At 47.3% G+C, this 20326-nt stretch overlaps 1 protein-coding gene across 3 annotated transcripts in view; it reads left to right on the top strand.

Annotated features, from left to right (window-relative positions):
- SH3GL1 (SH3 domain containing GRB2 like 1, endophilin A2) overlaps positions 1-20326 on the top strand; it is a 58668-nt gene that overhangs the window by 35003 nt on the left and 3339 nt on the right. For 2 of the 3 annotated variants that reach the window (XM_066634928.1, XM_066634927.1), the window contains 8 exons: positions 7487-7555; positions 8237-8309; positions 9792-9935; positions 12291-12424; positions 14568-14726; positions 16296-16399; positions 17074-17198; positions 18680-18733. In XM_066634928.1, the coding sequence (XP_066491025.1) occupies positions 7487-7555; positions 8237-8309; positions 9792-9935; positions 12291-12424; positions 14568-14726; positions 16296-16399; positions 17074-17198; positions 18680-18733 (862 nt within the window). The remainder of the gene's footprint in view (positions 1-7486; positions 7556-8236; positions 8310-9791; positions 9936-12290; positions 12425-14567; positions 14727-16295; positions 16400-17073; positions 17199-18679; positions 18734-20326) is intronic. The other variant, XM_066634929.1, reaches the window with a different exon arrangement.

Genomic DNA, 20326 nt, shown 5'->3' with positions numbered 1-20326 from the left:
TTGCTCTCAGTCTGGAGAGGTTGAAGAGCTTTCCGTCTGATCTGGTCCGGAGATAGATGCCTTCTGTTGCAGTTCCAAAGGCCTGCTTCAGCAGGACAGCGAAGAAAATCCCAAACAAGGTTGGTGCAAGAACACAGCCCTGCTTCACTCCGCTTCGGATGTCAAAAGGGTCTGATGTGGAGCCATCGAAGACAACAGTGCCCTTCATGTCCTTGTGGAAAGATCTGATGATGCTGAGGAGCCTGGGTGGACATCCAATCTTGGGGAGAATCTTGAAGAGGCCGTCTCTGCTGACCAGGTCGAAAGCCTTTGTGAGATCTATGAAGGCTATAAAGAGTGGCTGTCGTTGTTCCCTGCATTTCTCCTGCAGTTGTCTAAGGGAGAATACCATATCAGTGGTGGACCTGTTGGCTCGGAATCCACACTGCGATTCTGGATAGACACTCTCTGCAAGTACCTGGAGCCTCTTTAGTACAACTCGGGCAAACAGCTTTCCTACAACGCTAAGGAGAGAGATGCCGCGGTAGTTGTTGCAGTCACCCCTGTCACCTTTGTTCTTGTACAGCGTGATGATGTTTGCATCCCTCATGTCTTGAGGTACTCCACCTTCTCTCCAGCAGAGACAGAGGATTTCATGCAGCTCAGTGACGATGATCTCTTTGCAGCATTTTAGGACTTCAGCAGGGATGCTGTCTTTTCCAGGTGCCTTGCCAAAGGCAAGGGAGTCCAGGGCCACGTGAAGTTCTTCTAGGGTTGGTTCACTGTCAAGCTCTTCCAGCACAGGCAGGCACTCAATGTTGTTCAGTGCTTCTTCGGTGACTACATTTTCTCTGGAATATAGCTCAGAGTAGTGCTGCACCCAGCGTTCCATCTGCTGCGCCCGATCCTGGATGACCTCGCCTGTGGCAGACTTCAGAGGGGCAATTTTCTTCTGTGTTGGAACATTACAGGTGCACAAACAAGGATTCGAAGCAGACTTATATGCATTTTTATCTAGAGGGAGGTTCCCTGGTCAGTAGGTCTTACTAAAAACCTACAAGACTGTATATTTATAAGGGATGCCAGACACATATACAACTTCAGGAAAACTGTCCTTGTTCCTCTGATGTACACTGAGTCATGTGGAATTTGGCCTGAGGCACCTCAACAGTTGGATAATCTTCAACACCACTCACCACCCCCCAGAATCAGTAGCAGGGCTTTCTGTCCAAGGTGCTGATGCTGCAATGCTTGTAAAAATCATAGAAGCAGGCCTCAGCATCTCATAAAAAAATCAAGAGTTTATGAATATGTAGGGGCCATCCCCTGGAGGGGCCTGGAGCAGGCTTGTTCCTCCACAGGGAGGCCTCAGATTGGCTGGAGGGGGAGGGGGTTCCAGCACCCTTGTCCTCCTCCCTAGGAGAGCTGCCAAACCTGGCCTAGGAGCAGGAGCTGTTGACCTCACAGCTCCCTGCTTCACACTGACTGTCTCTCATCCCTGGCCTCCCTGTTTTATGGAGCAAGTCTGCCCCCTTTGGCCCCTCCCCTTCCTCCAGGTGGGGCAGAAAAGGCCTTTCCTGTTCCTGGCTTGTTTCCTGTAGTGTTCCTTGTTGGCCCTGCCAGCCCCCTCTGGCTGGTTGAGGTGAGCCAACCTGCTTTGCCCCATTTGAGGGCAGTGAAGCCTCCCCACCCTGGGCATGGGGTGCCTGCTCCCGGTTAAGTCAGGGGTCAGGGCATCTGGGAGGGGCCCTGACACCCCCCCCCCCGAGAGAACCGTTGGGTCCACAAGGTCCCCGTCTTCAAACAGGCAGGAAAGGCAATCCGCGTTTTTGTGGAGCGCTCCCTTGCGGTGTTGGTTCGTGAATGAGAAGGGTAGCAATGCCAGGTACCACCGCAACACTCTGTCGTTATGGTCTTTAACACGGTGGATCCACTGGAGGGGTGCATGGTCCGTGATAAGCACAAAAGCGTTGTCCGTTAGATAGTATTGCCAGGCAGTGACAATTTCACGGCCAGAGCCTCCCGCTCTATCATGGCATAGCGTCGCTCCGCAGGCTGGAGTTTGCGACTGAGGTATGCCACCGGTTTCTCCCCTTCTGGGTACCTTTGTGCCAGGACTGCCCCCAGCCCGGTGGCTGAAGCATCGGCCTGGACGATGAACGGCCTGCTGAAGTCGGGACTGTGCAACACCGGGTCCTCCAGCAGGGCTTCCCGGAGGTCCTGGAAGGCCTGGAGGGCCTCTGGAGTCCACAGGACGGTCGCCCGGGCAGGCCCCCGTAAGAGATCCATCAAGGGGCTGGCTCGGGTGGCGAAGTGGGGGATGAAGCGGCTGTAATAGCCGACCAGTCCAAGAAACTGCCGTAACTGTCTTCGTGAGCGAGGGGTGGGGAAGGTCCGTAAGGCCTCCACCTTCTCCTGTTGCGGTGCCACCCTTCACTGTCCAACCACGTGTCCTAGGAAGCGCACGGTTGTGGCGCCCAGGAGGCTTTTCTTAGGGTTGGCCAGCAGACCTGCCCCTGGAGGGCATCCAGGACCTGGTGGAGGTGGTCCACGTGCTCTTCCCAGGTTTGGCTAAAAACCAGTATGTCATCGATGTAAGCTACGCTGAAGGCGCGACATGAGCTTAACACACGGTCAACCAGCTGCTGGAAGGTGGCGGCGGCCCCATGGAGACCGAAGGGCATCACTGTAAAGTGGAAGAGGCCTCCAGGTGTAGCAAAGGCAGTTTTCTCCCTGTCTTGCCGACGAAGGGGAATTTGCCAATAACCTTTGGTTAGGTCCAACGTGGACAGGTACCGTGCTTCCCCCACCTGATCCGGGAGGACTTCAGCCCGCGGCATCGGATAGGCATCGAACTTGGCCCTCTTATTTACCTCCCTGAAGTTGATGCAAAAACGGACAGTCCCATCAGGTTTGGGGACCAAGACAATGGGGCTGCGCCACTCACTCCGAGACGGTTCAATCACTCCGAGGCGCAGCACGTCCTTTACTTCATTCTCCACTATCTCCCACCGTTTCCGTGGGAGTGGACGCCACGCGGTGCGGACTACGACGCCCTCCCCAGTCGGAATCTCATGATGTACGACTTGGGTCTGTCCTGGTGAGGTTGAAAAACCCTGAGGGAAGGCAGCCAACAGGGCCTCAAGTTGGGTCCATTGGGTCTCAGATAGGGTCACTCCGAACGGGGGACGCACGGGGGAGGCTGGTTCCTGTGTAACCCATCCTCGGTCTTCCTCTTCGGGGTCAACCAGCAGCTCTGCGAAGGCGCGGTCGGGGTCAGGCGCGGGATCCTGCCAGGCCTTCAGCTGGTTGATGTGGATGACCCGCCTTTGGATGGGGTGGGGCCCACAGCAGACCTTGTAAGTATAAGGCCCAAGACCCTTGAAATGGGGAAAGGACCCTTCCAGGGCTCCGCAGGCTGGCCAGGGAAGAGGGATCCATGAACCAAGACCTGGTCGCCCTGTTGGAATGAGCGAGCACGGGCAGACCGATCGTAATATCGCTTCTGTTGATCCTGTGCCTGCTCCAGGTTCCTTCGGGCCACCGCACAGGCCGTCTTAAGTGTCTCCTGCAACCGGTCCATATACTCGCCCACCAGCCATGGCGTTCCTACCCCTGCAGGAGACCACCCTTCCCTTAACACTGCCAGGAGTCCTCGGGGTCGCCGTCCATACAACAAGTCAAAGGGGGCGAGACTGGTGGAGGCCTGGGGGGTCTCCCGGTCAGCGAAGAGGATGGCATCCAAATATAAGTTCCACTGGGTAGGCCGGTCATGGGCGAGCTTGCGTATCATGGCCTTGAGCGTTTGATTAAAACATTCTACTAGGCCATCTGTCTGGGGATGGTAGATGGCTGTGAACTTCTGGGTGACCTTGAGGGTCTGGCACAGCACTTTCAGAACCCCTGATGTAAAGGGTTTGCCTCGGTCGGTCAAGATCTCCTTTGGCAGACCTACTTGTGCAAACAGGTGCATCAGGGCCCACGCGACCCCAGAGGCATGCATTCCACACAGGGGTACTACCTCGGTATTGGGTTGCATAGTCCATTACCACTAAGGCATACCTGTGCCCGCGGGCAGTCCTAGGTAGGGGGCCTATACAGTCCATTGCGATACGTTCGAACGGGGTATCAACCACAGGTAAAGGGCAAAGGGGTGCCCGAGGGGAGCGTTGGGCATTGCCTTTCTGGCACACGGGGCATGCGCGGCAGTGTGCCTGGGCATCCCTGACCAGGGAGGGCCAGAAGAAATAGCGCAAGGCCGGACCAACAGTCTTCCGGGACCCAGGGTGCCCAGCCCAGTCAGTGTCATGCGCGAACCGCAGAACTGCCGTCCTGAAGCCTTGGGGCACTACCAACTGCTTCTCGGGGTCACCCCCCCCTTGAGAGGGCTCCCTCCGCCACCAGAGGCCGGCCTCTCGTTCTATGCGAGGGTAGAGGGCGGCTTGGCGGTGATCTGTTACCTGCCCCTCCTCCACTGCAGTATTGGCTCTCAGATCTTCCAGGGTCGGGTCCTCTGCTTGGGCACGACGGAACTGCGGGTCTGAGACCAACCTGGTTGTGGGGGCGTCCAGGGTAAGGTCAGTTCTGGTCACCTCTCCTGATGGCCCTTCCTCAGGATCCTCTTCCTCGGCGATCAGTGTGGCCTCCCCTTGTTGGTGCAGGACTTGGAGTACTAACGCCTGGAAGTTGGGGGCATCCCGCCCCAGGAGGATGGGGTATGGCAATTCCTCAGTCTGTACCAAGTCCACGTCTTGTGCCTGGCTGTGGTACTGCAGGGTGACGCGCACCACCGGGAGACGTTGGGTGTGGCGGTGCAGACACGCCACACTTGTCCAGCAGCGTGGCGGCCAGTTGGCTGGTACGAGGTGGGCCTGGATCATTGAAACCATGCTCCCAGAGTCCAGCATGGCTGTTACTTTGCGGTTGCGCAGGCCGACCTTCACTGTCATCGGGGGTTGCCCGGGCCCGGCCTTCCCCCATGGCAACCCAAGACAGGTCACATTCCATAAAGGGACATTCTCGTCTGTAGTGTCCCATCTGGACACACGTGAAGCAGGGCCCCCTCTTCGTGTCTTCCCTGGGGCTCCCAGCGCTTTCCGGGGGTTTAGGGGGTCGGCTGGGCAATCCCATCCCCAGAGTGCGGTGTGGGGGGGGGGAAGGACTCCCGATGGCTTCCCACCTTCAGTCCGCCACTTGGCCCCAGGACTGGCCTCAGGGGTCACACCATAGAAGTGGCCCTGCAGGGCTGAACGAGCTCGCCCTTCTGGGGGGCGTCCCTCCCTCTTACTGCCTTCAGGGGGCTTGCTCTCCAGGTGGGGTTCCCGTCGGACCTCGGGTGTCTCTGCATCAGCATCGAGGAAATTTTCAAAGACTGACTGCCTCTCATCCCTGGCCTCCCTGTTTTATGGTGCAAGCCTGCCCCATTTGGCCCCTCCCCATTTGGCCCCTCCAGGTGGGGCAGAAAAGGCCTTTCCTGTTCCTAGCTTGTTTCCTGTAGCGTTCCTTGTTGGCCCTGCCAGCCCCCTCTGGCTGGTTGAGGTGAGCCAACCTGCTTTGCCCCATTTGAGGACAGTGAAGCCTCCCCACCCTGGGCATGGGGTGCCTGCTCCTGGGTAAGTCGGGGGTCAGGGCATCTGGGAGGGGCCCCGACAGAATAAAAAAAATTTAAATTAAAAAACATTTTTTTAAAAAAAACATATTTTTGCTTCACCGAGCACGCAGCTCTAGCTGCTGCAGGGTCTTGTGAAGCAGGACCTCAAAGGAGGAAGGTATCCTTGACCTTTTAATAACCTGTAAATAGTTGGTAAGGCCTTGGAAGCCTTAGCATAGAGGTCCCTAATTGGCCCCGGTAAGGGGCTGGAGATAGATGTCCTTCCAGGGAGGGAAGTATCCAGGGAAGTATCCAGGGAAGAGGGAAGTATCCAGGGAAGGGAGGTAGTATCCCCTTGATCTTTGAATACCCTGTAAGTAGCTGATGAGGAGAAAAAAAACCTATGTTTCAAAGGGAGCTGGCTCTGGCAAGCATTGGAGTTCCTGCCTTGTACCCTTAGAATAGAGGTATCTAAGTGAAGATCCCCTAAGGGGCTGGAGACAGAAGTCCTCCTGGGTAGCCTCAGGGAATAGAGGTACCTCCTTGATCTCTGAGTTATGAGCCAGAGTTATGTGAGAATAATAACCAGCAGAAACCAGAACCACATCACTCAATAGGCCAATCAAAGTAAATCTTTAAAACCTATGAAATAATAGGCTCCAGTCATAGTGAAATATAAAATCTAGTTCCTGACCTTTCAGAACATGAAATTCTGGATTTCAGAATTTCAAAATTGGATTTCTAACTTCAGTGGGGGGGGGGGGGCACTGAATGGTCAAAATGGCACTGGTGTAGAGGCCCTGATACAGTCAACTTTGAACCCTTGCTGATGAAACAGGTGATCCTAAAAATCTGAAAAATTCAGACTAAGCCTTATCCCTCTAGTATCCACAGCAAAAATTTCAGATCAATTACAATGATTAATGATTACCTTTTAAAAAATTATACTTTAATGTATGCTTTAGTGTACCTGGAACAAAGTGTGTGTTCATATAACATACTTGAACACAGTAAGAGTTCAAAATTTTAGTGCCTAATGCAATACAGAACAAATAAGTCGTCGTAGCTTTGGGTTTCCTCCACTAACTGGACAAAGAGGCATCTTTTCAGTGGTGGTTCTCTTGTATTTGTCAGAGGGAAAGCAACTGTTCATCTCAGTTAATCATCATGAACAGTTTTAGCAACCTATTGCTGCTGTCTCTCTTGTGCCTTTTATAGACTATGATCCCCTTCGGGACAGGGAACCATCTTTTTCATTTATTCATTTAGTATTGCTGTGTAAATGACTTTGTGGCCTCTTTTCTTCTTGGGAGGGGGATTCAAACATTCTTAATTAGGGCAGTGGGTAGATTGCTCCTGATTTCTCCTCCTTCAGTGGCAGAACACAATGCAGTGCTGAAAGGGACAAGATTTATGCTATCCTACAGTATCATGGTGGCAAAGCTCCGGTGGTAGCCTCTCACTTGTGGGACCCTGCTAGCCCAAAGGGGAGGGTATGCAGTGTAGTTCAGGAACAGTAGAAGCAGTTGAAATCTTATGTTTTACCAGTGTCTGTTGCACTTCTGATAAGGTTACATCACCCTTTTCTTTGGCATAAATGAAAATTATTCCAGTGGAATAATGATTTGCTCTTTCCCAACTCTACAGCTAGGTGCAGTTCTTTTATTAGAAAAATACAGTATAAGACATTCAATTTGCATGCAGAGTAGGGGCTCAGTACTGTGGACCCTACTCAACCCAGCCTAGCTCCTGTTAGCGTTCATTAAGTATTTAAAAAATGCAAAATGATTCATAAAACTAAAAATGTGTGTCTGTTTCTTTCTGCAACTGGTCTCCCCCCCCCCCCAACCAACTGAAAGTTTAAAAATGAAGTACAGTATGTGCTTATTGAAACATGCCTTGTTTCTTGTGTTACAGCTGGTCAGTGAGAAAGTTGGAGGTGCCGAGGGAACCAAGTTGGATGATGATTTTAAAGAAATGGAAAAGGTGGGTCCAGGAAAGCAACTTTATTTGGGTCCATTGGGGTGGAGTGTGTGCACATGCTCAATACCTGTACAAGCCTCCCCCCCCCCCACTATGCTTGACTAAAGGTTGACTTTTTGATGGCAGTTCTAAGGGGGAAATACATGGAGAGAAGGTAGTGTTTTCCCTCCACTTCTTTTAAAACATGTTCCATTATTTTGTAATTTTAATACAATATTGAAGAACCAATACAGTCACCATATCCTTAAATAATAGCCAATGCTATTTGCTGCCCATGTTCATATGGCTTAACTTGATTTCAGAGAATGATGAAGTTGCCCCAGTGACCCAAATTCTCTTAGCTTTTCAGAGCCTCTTGGAATGTGCAGATTTATTCATTGATACAATTTGCCAAAGTCTCCTTGCTCCTGTTTCAGTGGAAGGAGCTGTTTCCAGTACTTTGGAAACAACTGCTTGAATTTTAACTATATTTATCTTTGGTTGTTTTTAATGTATCCTAAGAATAAAAGAAGTGTAAGTTCTGAACCTGTTATGTCTTTTAGATAATAATAATAGTCTTCCAGAATATGCACCAGATATGTTAAAGGCTACACTGGTGTGCTTCCATCTCCAACTGTGAAGAGTAAGCTGTGCCTTCCCGTCCTGCCATTTTATGTTTTCAGCCCTTTTTCCCCATTACTACAGAAAGTGGACCTCACCAGCAAGGCTGTTACAGAAGTGTTGGCCAGGACAACAGAATATCTGCAACCTAATCCAGGTGAGGGTCCTGCCTTTGTTAGTTGGGCCTCAGTCCTATTTGTTTAGTTGTGTATTGTTTGCCTTTCTACATAAAAGAGTCCTCAAAGTGGTATCCATTCAAATGCTGGGACCTTTTCCCACTGCTCTTTATTACCTTTATGTCCCATCTTCCTCCAAGGTTGCTCAGGGTAATGAATCTAAAATTGCCTCCCTCCCTTAACCTCACATTTTAACATTTCTTTGCTAACCTGCTGGGCTTTGTGCCCAAGCATAGATGTGTAGCTGCATTTTCCTAACCCAAGTCTGACACTTGCTTTAAGGAGTGCCTTTCAGTATAACCTTTTCTGCCCTGGATCCATCACCCCAAAAACCCTCTGTAGAGCCTGTGGGAGAAGGGCATCCCTCTCATATGAACTTTGTTTGGATCACCTTCTGGGGCCCTTCCCCATAACCTCCACCATCATTTGATGTGTGAAGAGTACGGCTACATGAGATGGGACCTCTCAGTGGTGGGACCTAAGTTGTAACTCTGTTCCCAGGGAGATCTGCTCTTAGTGGTGGTGGTTCAGTTGACAGATTCAGACTCTGTTTCAAAGGGAGTATTTGAGAACTGTAGGTCCCTATGGCCCTGCCTGGCTTCTTATTGCTGCTGTTTTTATGATGTTATACAGGCTATTCCATATTTTATTTGTACTGTTTGATATTGTTCTATCATCTTGTAGATCTGAATGAATGGGAAATATTTTACATAGGCAAGTATTTCGAGGTGCATGCTCAGTTTACTAGGGCAATGATTAGGGCTTGTCAGATCTTGCCATTGCTCCAGAGAAATAGAACATTTGCCTTAAGACCAACTCATTCCTCCCCTGCTGCTTAATTTTGGGTGAGCAGTAAGGGTCGGCTTTCAGGGAAGAATGTTCTTCATGAACTGGTCTTCTTCTAATTGAGGAGCCCTTTATGAGGTACCCCAGGGTACCAAGAACAAAGTTTGAAAAGTACTCCATCCTGCTAACTCTTCTCTGGATAGCACATAATGCAGAAGCTGGGAGACCACCTCCTTTGTTCCTGCTTGTAACCTTATTTAGAGTATTCTGGCAGGATACCATCAAACAGAGCTCTGGGCTAGATAGAGAGTTGGCCTCATTCAGCCAACAAGGCAATTCTTATACCCTTCTTGGAACTGGCCCACTTTCCAGCAAGCTTCCCGTCACTGTTTCTGGGGTGGGGGGGAGAAACCCACTCCAGGGACTATTTGGGAACTGGCCAGAAGGCTGGGGAATTCATAGATCCCTCTTTTTGGCAAGCTTCACACTGAACTATTTTCTGCCTGCTATCTTGGAACATGGCCCTTATTTAGAGCAGGAGATGTTTCAGGGTGGCTAAGACAATAGATTTTCTTGGCCAGTGTGACATCCTCTTAACAAATATATTGGCAATCTTCTGACTATTGGCAAGACTGTTGAATGGAAACTCAAATGTGGCTGCCTTTTTTCCATTGCAGCATCCCGGGCCAAGCTGACAATGTTGAACACAGTATCTAAGATCCGAGGACAAGTGAAGAATCCAGGCTACCCACAGTCAGAAGGGCTCCTGGGTGAATCCATGATCCGATATGGCAAGGAGCTGGGTGATGAATCTAACTTTGGTGAGTGTGCCCTCCTCCAAGGTAGCCTGTCTTAACCAGGCTGATAACATTCCTATTTTCTCTCTTATTTCCCACAAATCTTCACAAATTCTGAACTTGCTGCTAGGCATGCTGTGGGAACAGGAAGCTGACCTGCTTAGTATTTGGAAGGAAAACTGGGGGAACGTTTTCATGTTATAATATTTATATCCCACCCTTTTGTCCAGGAGCTCAGGGCAGTGTATGTGGTGGTTCTCTATTTCTCTCTCTCCTGTCTCTCCAGTCTGTGAGACTGATCCAAGATCACCCTAAAAGCTAGATCAACTAGAGAAGGATTTCCCTAAGTGAGTTGCGAGTTGGGCCCCCTGCTTGCTCTTGGTTCTGGTCAACTCCAAATTTGAGCTATTCCAGAAGCATTGGGAAGGCCTGGAGGCCTCTCCCAGGTTGCACCGGGCTGGCAACCCACTGTATTGGCCTCCACAGGCCTCTGAATTGACCACAGAAGCATCCAGAAGTAACTTCAGTTTGATGAGAAGTCACTTCTGAATGCTTCTGCGGGCCATTCTGAGGTCTGCTGAGGCAAATAGAGCGAGTCACCAGCCTGGCACAACTTGGGAGAGGCCTCTGGGCCCTCCCAAGGAAGTCCTGCAATGCGAGAAGAAGCACTGCATCACAATCCGCTGTGAAGGACAAGGTGGGCCACAGCACTGGAAAATTAGGAAACCAGTGATCTAGTGATTTAAACACAAACCTCCCCATGGTCGTGAACACCCTAACCACCACACTATGCTGCTTATAATTGTAGTAAGCACATGAACATATCCTGTGGGCACAAACTGTGTGTTAAGTGTGTGTCTTTCACCCTTACAGAAACAACTATTGCAGTTTGCTGCTCTTTGCACAAACCTAATAGCTTTTTCCTAGGCACATCTTCCCAGAAGTAAGCCTCATTAAATAAAATGGGACTTACTCCTAGGTAAGCATGTATTCAGTTGCAGCATAAGATTCAAGTAGGTCCTAAACTGTTTAGGACACTGAAAACTTTTGGTGCTGGCACAACAAAATCTGTCTACAACTATAGCTTCGCATAAACTATGAACATGCATCTGAAAATCTCAAGATTGGATAGTGGGTGTAGGATTTAGGATCCCTATAATCTCTCCATTTAAAAAAAATTATAGTCCTTGTGTTTTGAAGATAAGAATAGGGATTCAGGTTGAGTTGTTATTTATCAGGGTTCCGTTCCCAGAACTCACCTGGATGGCAAAAATCCTATTAAAGCAAATCCATTTAAAAAATAATGTCCATTTGCTAGACAATTTAAAAACAGCCTTGCTTACCTTTGTGATGTAAGACAGAGTCATTAGACAGACAATCCATCAATCAATCTCTCTCCATGCGCTTAGAAAGGCTTTACACTGAACCAGCAACCCCTCCCTTCACCCATAGCTCAGAGCTGGGAAGGAATGATTATCTTTCTTTCATGTCTCTTGCCTTGGAATGAAACCTTTCTAAGTACCTGGAGAGAGAATGATTGATGGATTGTCAGCTGGCTTCCCTCTCTCCCATTAATGAGGCTATTGTTAAACAACTTTTTTCCTTTAATTTAAAGGGTCCTTAAGAACATAAGAACAGCCCCACTGGATCAGGCCATAGGCCCATCTAGTCCAGCTTCCTGTATCTCGCAGCAGCCCACCAAATGCCCAGGGAGCACACCAGATAAAAGAACAAATTACCTCATTCTGGTGCCCTCCTTCTCATCGCTTTGAGATAAAACCACTGGAGAAAAATCCGTGGATAATTAGGTTATATTGGTTCTTTTTGCATCAGTTAATTATGTTTTCACTCTTTAATTATTGCTTTCTGCTCAATATACAGCATTGTCTATTTGGTGCATGTTGGCAGGAAGGAAAGCAGGTTTTATTGATATTCATGAAATATTAAAAAATAAATAAATGCCCCAGTGAAAAGTTTAGGTCATGAAATGGGGCTGGGTTTTACTCCTTGAATCTATAAGCTAGTCTCCTGCTCATGATGAATCTCTTCTTTTTTTTTCCCCTTGTGAAGTTAGGCCTGAAGTGAGGTGGTAGTGCCTACTAAAGGAGAGGCTGACAGACAGGGTTTCAGAAGCATAGTAAATTTAGCAGAGTAGCTTGGGGTGTGTAAATTTTGTGAAGGTTGCATAATGCCTAGCCATTGTACATACCACATGTGTGGGGGGGGGAGCAAATTTCTCCATGATGGGAATGCATGGGCTGAAACCCTTCACATGATTGCTTTAATGAAGCCCTTTTGGACTTTTTATTTGGGTTAAATGGTCTGTCTTTTACTACTACTTTGTCCTTGCCTTGATTTCCTTTTCCCTCACATGTGAAGGTGATGCGCTGCTTGATGCTGGTGAATCGATGAAGCGGTTGGCCGAAGTGAAGGACTCTCTGGATATTGAAGTCAAGCAAAACTTCATTGACCCGCTTCAGAACTTGTGCGACAAGGATTTGAAAGAGATCCAGGTGTGGATGTGATTGACTTGAAAGCATGACAAGATAGTGGGGAGGAAGCTTCATTGGGTCTTCACAAGCCAGATCAAGTAGGATGGGTGAGGGGTGACAGGGTAGTTAAGCAGCAGTGTCAGATCTCTTTTGGTAGTCCCCTAAAGAGAATATGAAACAAAAAGCAGCAGTTGTCATCCTAAAAGTGAAAAATGGCTCTATCATATGCACTGGCAGTCCTGGCCACTCTAATGCCCTGGGGCCATGCATAAAAATGCCCCCCAGACCAAAAGTAATTGCAGTAATGTGATGACATCATGACAATTACTTTCAGTACCTCCCCCCCAAAACATAAGATTTTCAGACCTACCCAATGCCCAGTTCAATTTAAGTTCTTATATTTAAGCCAGTTCAGTGTGATTTGGGACAAAATCAATTTTAAATCCAACATATTTTTTTTGTTTGAGCTGGATTGAGATTCAAAGCTTCCCTGCAAACAGCATTAAAAACCCAGATTGATGAGGAGAGGAAATGAGACTCCACTGTGAGGGGACGGGGAGAGGAATCTGTAAAAGTCAACAACGCTTTCCAATCAAGCAATGGTTTCCAAACCTTTAGCACCAGAACCCACTTTTTAAAATTACACACCATTAGGACCCACCTAGCTTTACAAGACTAAAAAAGAAAAAAACTTCTTACCATCTCAAGCTTCTTTTTACTGTACTATGGAGGGCTGCCTTCTGGAGCATGTTAAGCTCCACATGCATAGAATTGGCACCATTCTGGTAGCCTTGCAGTCCCCTTTGCCTGACCTTCCACGCGAGTCAAGGCATGTTTGCTTACTCATAAATGCGACCATTTGGCTTGGTTTCACTTTCCATAGGGCTCATTTCCATTTGTCAACTTGGAGGGAGGGACTTCCTCCTTGGGTGTTTTTGGGGGGCTGCATTCATTGGATCAGGATCATTCTGGTGGAGATGGATTACATAAATGTGCAATATTACTCACTTTCACTTTCCATAGGGTTCAGTGCATTTTGCTCCTCAGCCATCAGCTTGTCAATTGCAACTTTGTGACCCACCCACAGTCAGGTTGCGACTCACCAAGTGGGTCGCGACTCACAGTTTGAGAAACCCTGCTGTAGAGGGAAGCTTTGGGTCTTAGCTCAAACAAATAAGCATGTTGGCTTTAAAACTGATTTCATCCCAAATCACACTGAACTGGTTTAAGTATAAGAACTTAAATTGAACTGAGCATTGGGTATGACTGAAAATCTTAGTGATTTTTGGGGGGCTGGAGGGGTTGAGGTTGTCGCAAGCAGGCTACAGAGATAATTTACTTCATGGAACAGGGCTGCCTTCCCCATCTAATTTCCTCTTAATTATTTGTTTTACTTTAATTATTTATATTTATTTAAATGGCTTGATGAGGTCACTTCTGGCCATGGCATCACTTCTGGTGGGTCCTCGTGCTAAAAAGAACCACTACATAGGGCTCAATATATTTTCCTTCTCAGCTATTAGCTTTTCAGTTTCATGACACAGGTCAAGACCCACAGTTTGGTAAACACTGTTCTATGCCACTGTTCATAACAAAGCAAAATGTTTTACAAAAATTATTTTGTAAAAGCATAAAAGGCATAAAACACTTGGCTGAAAGCATAGCCAAGTGTTAAACATGAATGTGAACAATATCTAAAAGCAGTGTGCTTGAGAGCCAAATGACAAACTGATCTCAGTGTTCCTGTGTTCCATGCAGTCTGCAGAACTTAGATCTTTTAATGAAACAGACCTGGAATAGATTCAGTACGGACAAAAAAGCCAGTTTTCCTCCTGTTTTGTAGCTGGTCTGGAGGCTTTAGGTACCCTTGTACCATTGTGCTTGAGTATCTGGGATCTGTGCTGGCTCTTGCTGGCTGACAGGGAGGGCAGAGGAGACCTGGAGCAAAAGATACTTTGTTATTTCACAGGGGGCACTCCTGATTGTGTGGTGTAACAATCCAGGAGCAGGAATGTTACTATCCAGATGAACCTTTAGTTGGACTTGCAAAGCTGTTTTAAACTTAAGAGTTGTTTTGAAGAGTCCAAAATTCACTCTTTCTGTAGCTTTCCTGTGATCTTTCTATTGATTTTGTTTGCTTACCCTGTCCCCTTCCTCTTCTCAGCACCACCTGAAGAAACTGGAGGGCCGCCGCTTAGACTTTGACTACAAGAAGAAACGTCAAGGGAAGATCCCTGATGAGGAACTCCGGCAAGCCCTGGAGAAGTTTGAGGAATCCAAGGAAGTAGCTGAGACGAGTATGCACAACCTCCTAGAGACTGATGTGAGTATCCCTGGAGGACTGTACCCATTGTTGATTGTGCTTGGATGTAGAGCAGTCACATTCACCAATTGGCTGCCTTAAGGGGGTTGATGAGAGCTAGTCTAGTTGACTAAGCTCTTGAGCAGGGGTGTCCAAAGTTTTTGGCAGGAGGGTCACATCATCTCTCTGACACTGTGTCAGGGGCCGGGGGGGGGGAATAATTAAATTACATTTAAAATTTGAATAAGTTTACATAAGTTTACATGAATGAATATATTAAAGATGAACTTATATGAATGAATGAAGGTCTTGCAATAGCTCAAGGCCTATAAAAGGCCTTGCACAAAGCAAGGCTGGTCTTTCCTTTGCTGCCACTACTCCATCACAGATGTGAAACAACAAGCAGTGGAGGGAGCCCTCATCCCACAGCTCATGCAAGAGGTCAGACAGTCGCCCTCACGCTGAGAGCAGTTGCATTGGGCCAGTGTGGGCTTCAACAAATCTCCGGAGGGTCAGAGGCTCATTGGAGACCGGGGGTTCCCTGAGGGCCGCATTGAAAGGCCTCGAGTGCCGCAAGTGGCCCCAGGGCCGGGGTTTGGGCACCCCTGCTCTTAAGCCAGGATGTAGAAACTAAGGAATGAAAATGGAGCACAGGTGTTTTTCTGCTGATTGATCCTCAGCTGGTCTGACCGGAATGTGATGGGAACATGAAGCAATTGCTAAAGGCAGCCCATTCAAGAGAGGATGCCATTTTCTGGCATCAAAGGTGTCTGTGTCTTTGCAGTAGCATAGCTAGAGGGGAACAAAACAGTAAGTACTGCAGGTGCAATGTACTGTATAAGTGGCCCCTCCCACTCACTGTTGGAACCATTCTGGGCAGCAATGCACAACTGCTTGTCAAATTAAATAGTGTCTCCTGTGCATTGCCATTGCTGCCTGCAATGGCTCCAACAGTGAGTGGGAGGGAGCGATTGCACGGTGCATTGAACCTGCAGTACTTACCGTTTTGCCCCCCTGCTACGCTACTGTGTCTTTGTGTTTAATTTTTTAAAAAACATTGGGAAAGAAGACGTTTTATCTTCTTGTATGAAATTATCTAAAGTAATTCTGTGCTACAGTTTAATTAGTGTTTTTTATAGTCTTTGCTTATCCATATATTAATTCTGTAAAATGGGTTATTCCTATTTCCATTCTGTGGAACTTGGGGGGGGGGGAGGGAGACTTGCACAAAGAGGATCTGTATAAGGACTGAATTGGATATTTTTCAGTTCACACACTGATCTGTGTGCCTTACAAGAGTGGTCCTGCCAAAGGCAAGTTTCTCCCTGGAACAGCATCTCTTGGGGCAGGATCGATTTTAGGAAATGCAGGGAAGTGCTGTAGTTCAGTGGTCAATCCCATGTGTTGCATTCAGAAAATCCCAGTGTGGGCCCCTGACAGTGTCTCCAGGTAGGGCTGGGAAAAGCACACTCCTGAAACCCCGAAGAACTGCTGGCTGTAGACAATACTGATCTCCTATGTTGGAGCATTGATCCATCTAGAAGGCAGCTTCATATGTTCAAAACCTGTTGGTCTTGCATGTTGCTGCAGATTGAACAAGTGAGCCAGCTCTCAGCATTGGTGGATGCCCAACTTGATTATCACAGGCAAGCAGTACAGATCCTTGACGAACTGGCAGATAAACTCAAGCGCAGGTGAGTCTGGAGTTGCTCTTATGCTCCGTATAAAAACAAAGCACTGCTTTAGGTTATACTGCAGAATGCACAATTTGGCACCTGGTGCATATCTTAAAATTTTTTATTAGTTGAAATAACTGCTAAACTGACCTTCATGAAATCAACTAGGATGCTGTACAATAAAAACAGTGAGAAATAAAAATGAAGACACACCAACAAAATGCAGAGGAAAAAAAACACAGCAGCAGGAAGGATTTAGCAGAGCAGATTAAATAATTTAAGCCAATTTAGTGTACATACCAGAATGCCTGGGCAAATAAACACTTTTCCCCTTGGGTCCTATGGTCTCTGTTTTGTGCATCATGAGAAAGCAAGACAGTGCTGCTGCTTGCTTCAAAGAGAGATGCATTCCTCATTTTATCTCAGAGGGGGAGAATGTGTCTTCAAAAATGGTGCTTGCCACCTACAGTTCATACAGTTCTTTTACTAAAAATTTTGTATTTTTTAATTTGCTGTCAGTTTTATTCAGGGATACCTCTTTTAATCTAATTGGATTAATCAACTCAGAGCCTAATCAACTTAGAAGCAAGTTTCATTAAAATCAGTGGGGTTTATTTCCAAGTAAGTGTGGATAGAATTGCAGCCACAGTGTCATACTTTGGTTCATGAGAGGTTTTTTTCTTGCTCCCCAGAATGAGAGAGGCTTCCTCACGCCCCAAGCGAGAATATAAACCTAAACCCAGGGAATCTTATGAATTTGGAGAGAGTGACCAATCCAATGGTGGCTTTTCATGTAACCCCACCCCCAAAGTCTCAGGTAAGGGTGGCTCAGGAGCAAAAGAGGAGCCTTTTGAGAACGTAATGGGTGGAAATTTTCCAGGATGAAATCTGTCAGGTTTTCTTGGGCCATCTAACATCTGGAGAGAGCGTTCCCCCACCAAAAAGGATGCCTTTCAGTAATTGAAGGTTGTGTACATCATGTTTCTGAGTCTGGAAAAGGGCTACAGGGCAAGAGATTTCATTCAAAATCAACACGACTGCTGCTTTTAAAATTTCACAGGTAACTCAAAACCAAATAGACAAAATTGTTTTTTAATTTTATTAGAAAGAAGGTAACTAGCAAAAGGTTGTAAATAAAAAGCAGCGATAATAGGAATGGTTGTTTGTGGATATGGGAATACTATGGATGAGTTACGGTGTGCACTTCCAGTTTCTTTCTGTAGAAGGGGGGAAAAATAGGAAATTTGTGGTCACATTTTTTTATTTGCTTAATCTATTAAACCTTTTTAAAAACCCAACTTGCATCAAAAGCTTCTAGGATATATCTGCATAGCAGTGGCTTAACACCACAAGTACCCTCCCACCCTGTTAGTTGAGGTCATCAGAAGGACAGGCATTGGAACCCTCCCATTGCAAGTGTGACATCACTGAACCGAGCGTCATTTTGTTTTAATTGGGATTTGTATTATATAGGAAGTGCTTTAGCCACTTTGGCAATGTATTCTTAGCTGGCAAGTAAGCTAAAATAATTTTTTTTGATATATAGAGAGTTCCCAGGTGGTGGCATGGGTGGGAGGGATGACACACAGTATCACACCTTCTCTGCACTGAGAACTGGTAAGTCCACAATTCAAGGATGGTGCTGAAATCCCTGGTTGCTGCCTCCACCCAATGACATGAGCTGTCAGGAAGTGAAGGGAACCTGCTGCAGTGCTGGCAACTCAGACACAGTTTCAGGTTTGGGGGTAGCAGATGGGCAAGGATCAAAAGGGTCTACTCTTGGAGAGGTATAATCAGGATTGAAATAAAAAAAGTGCTGTGTGTGTGTGAAGAACAGGTTTGCATGGCTTCTCTGAATCCTAGAGTGGTTCTTCTAAAGAATAATCCCATGGGATCTGAAACCATGCCAGAGGAGTGGTGTAGGGGGGACATAGACAGTGATGCCCCTGCAGCAACTTTGGGAACTGGTCAGGATGCATCTTCAAAAGACTTGCAGAATTTCCATGCAGCTGTGACCTCTGTCTCTGCCCTATTACAGTCTGGCAGGCGGAAGAGAGGTCACACATCCTCTTTTTCCGTGCTATCCTGTTTGCACTGCTGACCCAAGTAAAAACCTCATTTGAATTTCCTAGTACTACTCCCACGTGCCTCCTAACTGACCATCCCATCTCCCTTCCCTTTCCAGTTGTTCATTTTTTTTTGTCTTGTTAAAAGAGCATTTTCTATTAAAGTTCTTAAGACTTTTTTGTGAAGCATGTCTATCCTTTTGTTTGTTTGTTTGTTTTCTCTTGGAAGCAGCTTCCTCCTCTTTCCGATCCGAAAAACCATCCCGGACCCCCAGCAGGAATTTTTGTGAGTGCCATGCCCTGTCCTGCCTCCTTCATTCCTCTTCTTACCCTTTGCATGAAGCATGATCTTTTTCATTTCTTCATTTTCACCAGTTTGAGTGGCTGATATTCCTGCCTTGAGACCAACTTTAAGTTTCCTGTGTGTATTCTGTGTGTTTATAATAACTTACTTATGCTTGGATTTAATGTCTTGTGCAGAACTCCAAACCTTGCAAACATCTCCCATTTTTGTTAGTTTCGATCTCTAATTCTATATAACTAAGCTTCTGTCTAGACCTTAAGACTGCCAAGGAAGTAGACAATCCCTGGTAAAATCTTAGAAGTTCAAGAATGGACAAGGAGAACTCTGTATTATACTGGTTGCCCCATTTCAAAAAGAAGCTATTTCACTTTGTGGAGATAGAAGAAGTCAGTCAAAATGACTAGGAGGGATGGAGTACCTTCCCTACAAGGAAACATGTTTGGGGGATTTTCTGGTTAAAGTACAAGATTTGTGAAGGAATGCCTAATTAGCGTTAAGGCCAGCAGTGGAGATTTGTATGCAGAGGGAGAGATGATACCACTGTCCATATTTTAAGTGTGGCATCAAGGTTACTGAAGTCAGATGTCAGATTGGTGTGCTGACACTGAGTCCCCATTGTGTCCTTTGTTGGTGCGGGTACTACTACGGGTACTACTGCTTCAACTGATTCTGGGGGTAAGGGGTCAACCTGGCCAGATGAGGCTTTTAATGGGTGTGGGCCCTCAGCCAGTGCTCAACCTGGTCCACCCTGGCATTGGTACCAACCTGTGTTACTTTCTGGAAGACATTCTTCTGCCTTGAATCTTTATCTGCACAGTGGGGATAGTATGGGACTGATAACAGTTGGGAGTGAATGCAACCCCCTTGCTAAAGCTCTTTGCAAATCTTAAAATGTTGGGTAACTCATAGGTTCAGAGAATGGTCAATAAACCAGTGCAAAGTGTTTTTCATTATTCAATTTGCCTTAATGGTTCTCATTAAGTGGTTCTCATTAAGTGGTTCTCAAACTGGAGTATTGCTATGCTCCAGCCTGAGGGCCTGGACTCTGCCCCCTTAAGGGGTGGGGGTGGAGGTAAGGCGCGTTGCTGAGGGGGGCACAGGGGCTGGCATATACTTACCATTCCCTACAACAGCCCCCCAGGGGTGTGGAGAGCCCTATGTGACCCTCCGCAGGGCTCCCCGAGCTTTAGAAATTGAAGGTAGAGCAATCGCAAACTGGAGATGGGGCGCAATCACTCCACTTTCATTTTCTGAAGGTCGGGGAGCCCTGCGGAGGGTCACGCAGGGTTCCCCATAACCCCAGGAGGCTGCTGCAGAGAACGGTAAGTACATGCCAGCCCCTGCACCCCCCCTTAGTGACACGATCCTGGGGATTGTGTCGCTGCCTTCCCCCCGCCCCTGCTCCCCTGCATGCACTTACAGCAGTTCTTGAGCTCCCTGGGAGTTTGAGAACCGCTGCCTTACTTGGAACAACTGTGGGGATCATGTTCCAAGTTCTGCCATAAAGATCAGTGGAATACCTGAGTCAAGAAGGCAGTAGGTAGTAACTGAGGGTATAATTAGACATGATGCATC

Source organism: Tiliqua scincoides, chromosome 8 (genome assembly GCF_035046505.1).
Source record: "Tiliqua scincoides isolate rTilSci1 chromosome 8, rTilSci1.hap2, whole genome shotgun sequence".
In the NCBI taxonomy this organism is placed as follows: Eukaryota; Metazoa; Chordata; class Lepidosauria; order Squamata; family Scincidae; genus Tiliqua; species Tiliqua scincoides.
This window is presented reverse-complemented; position numbering and strand designations above follow the sequence as displayed.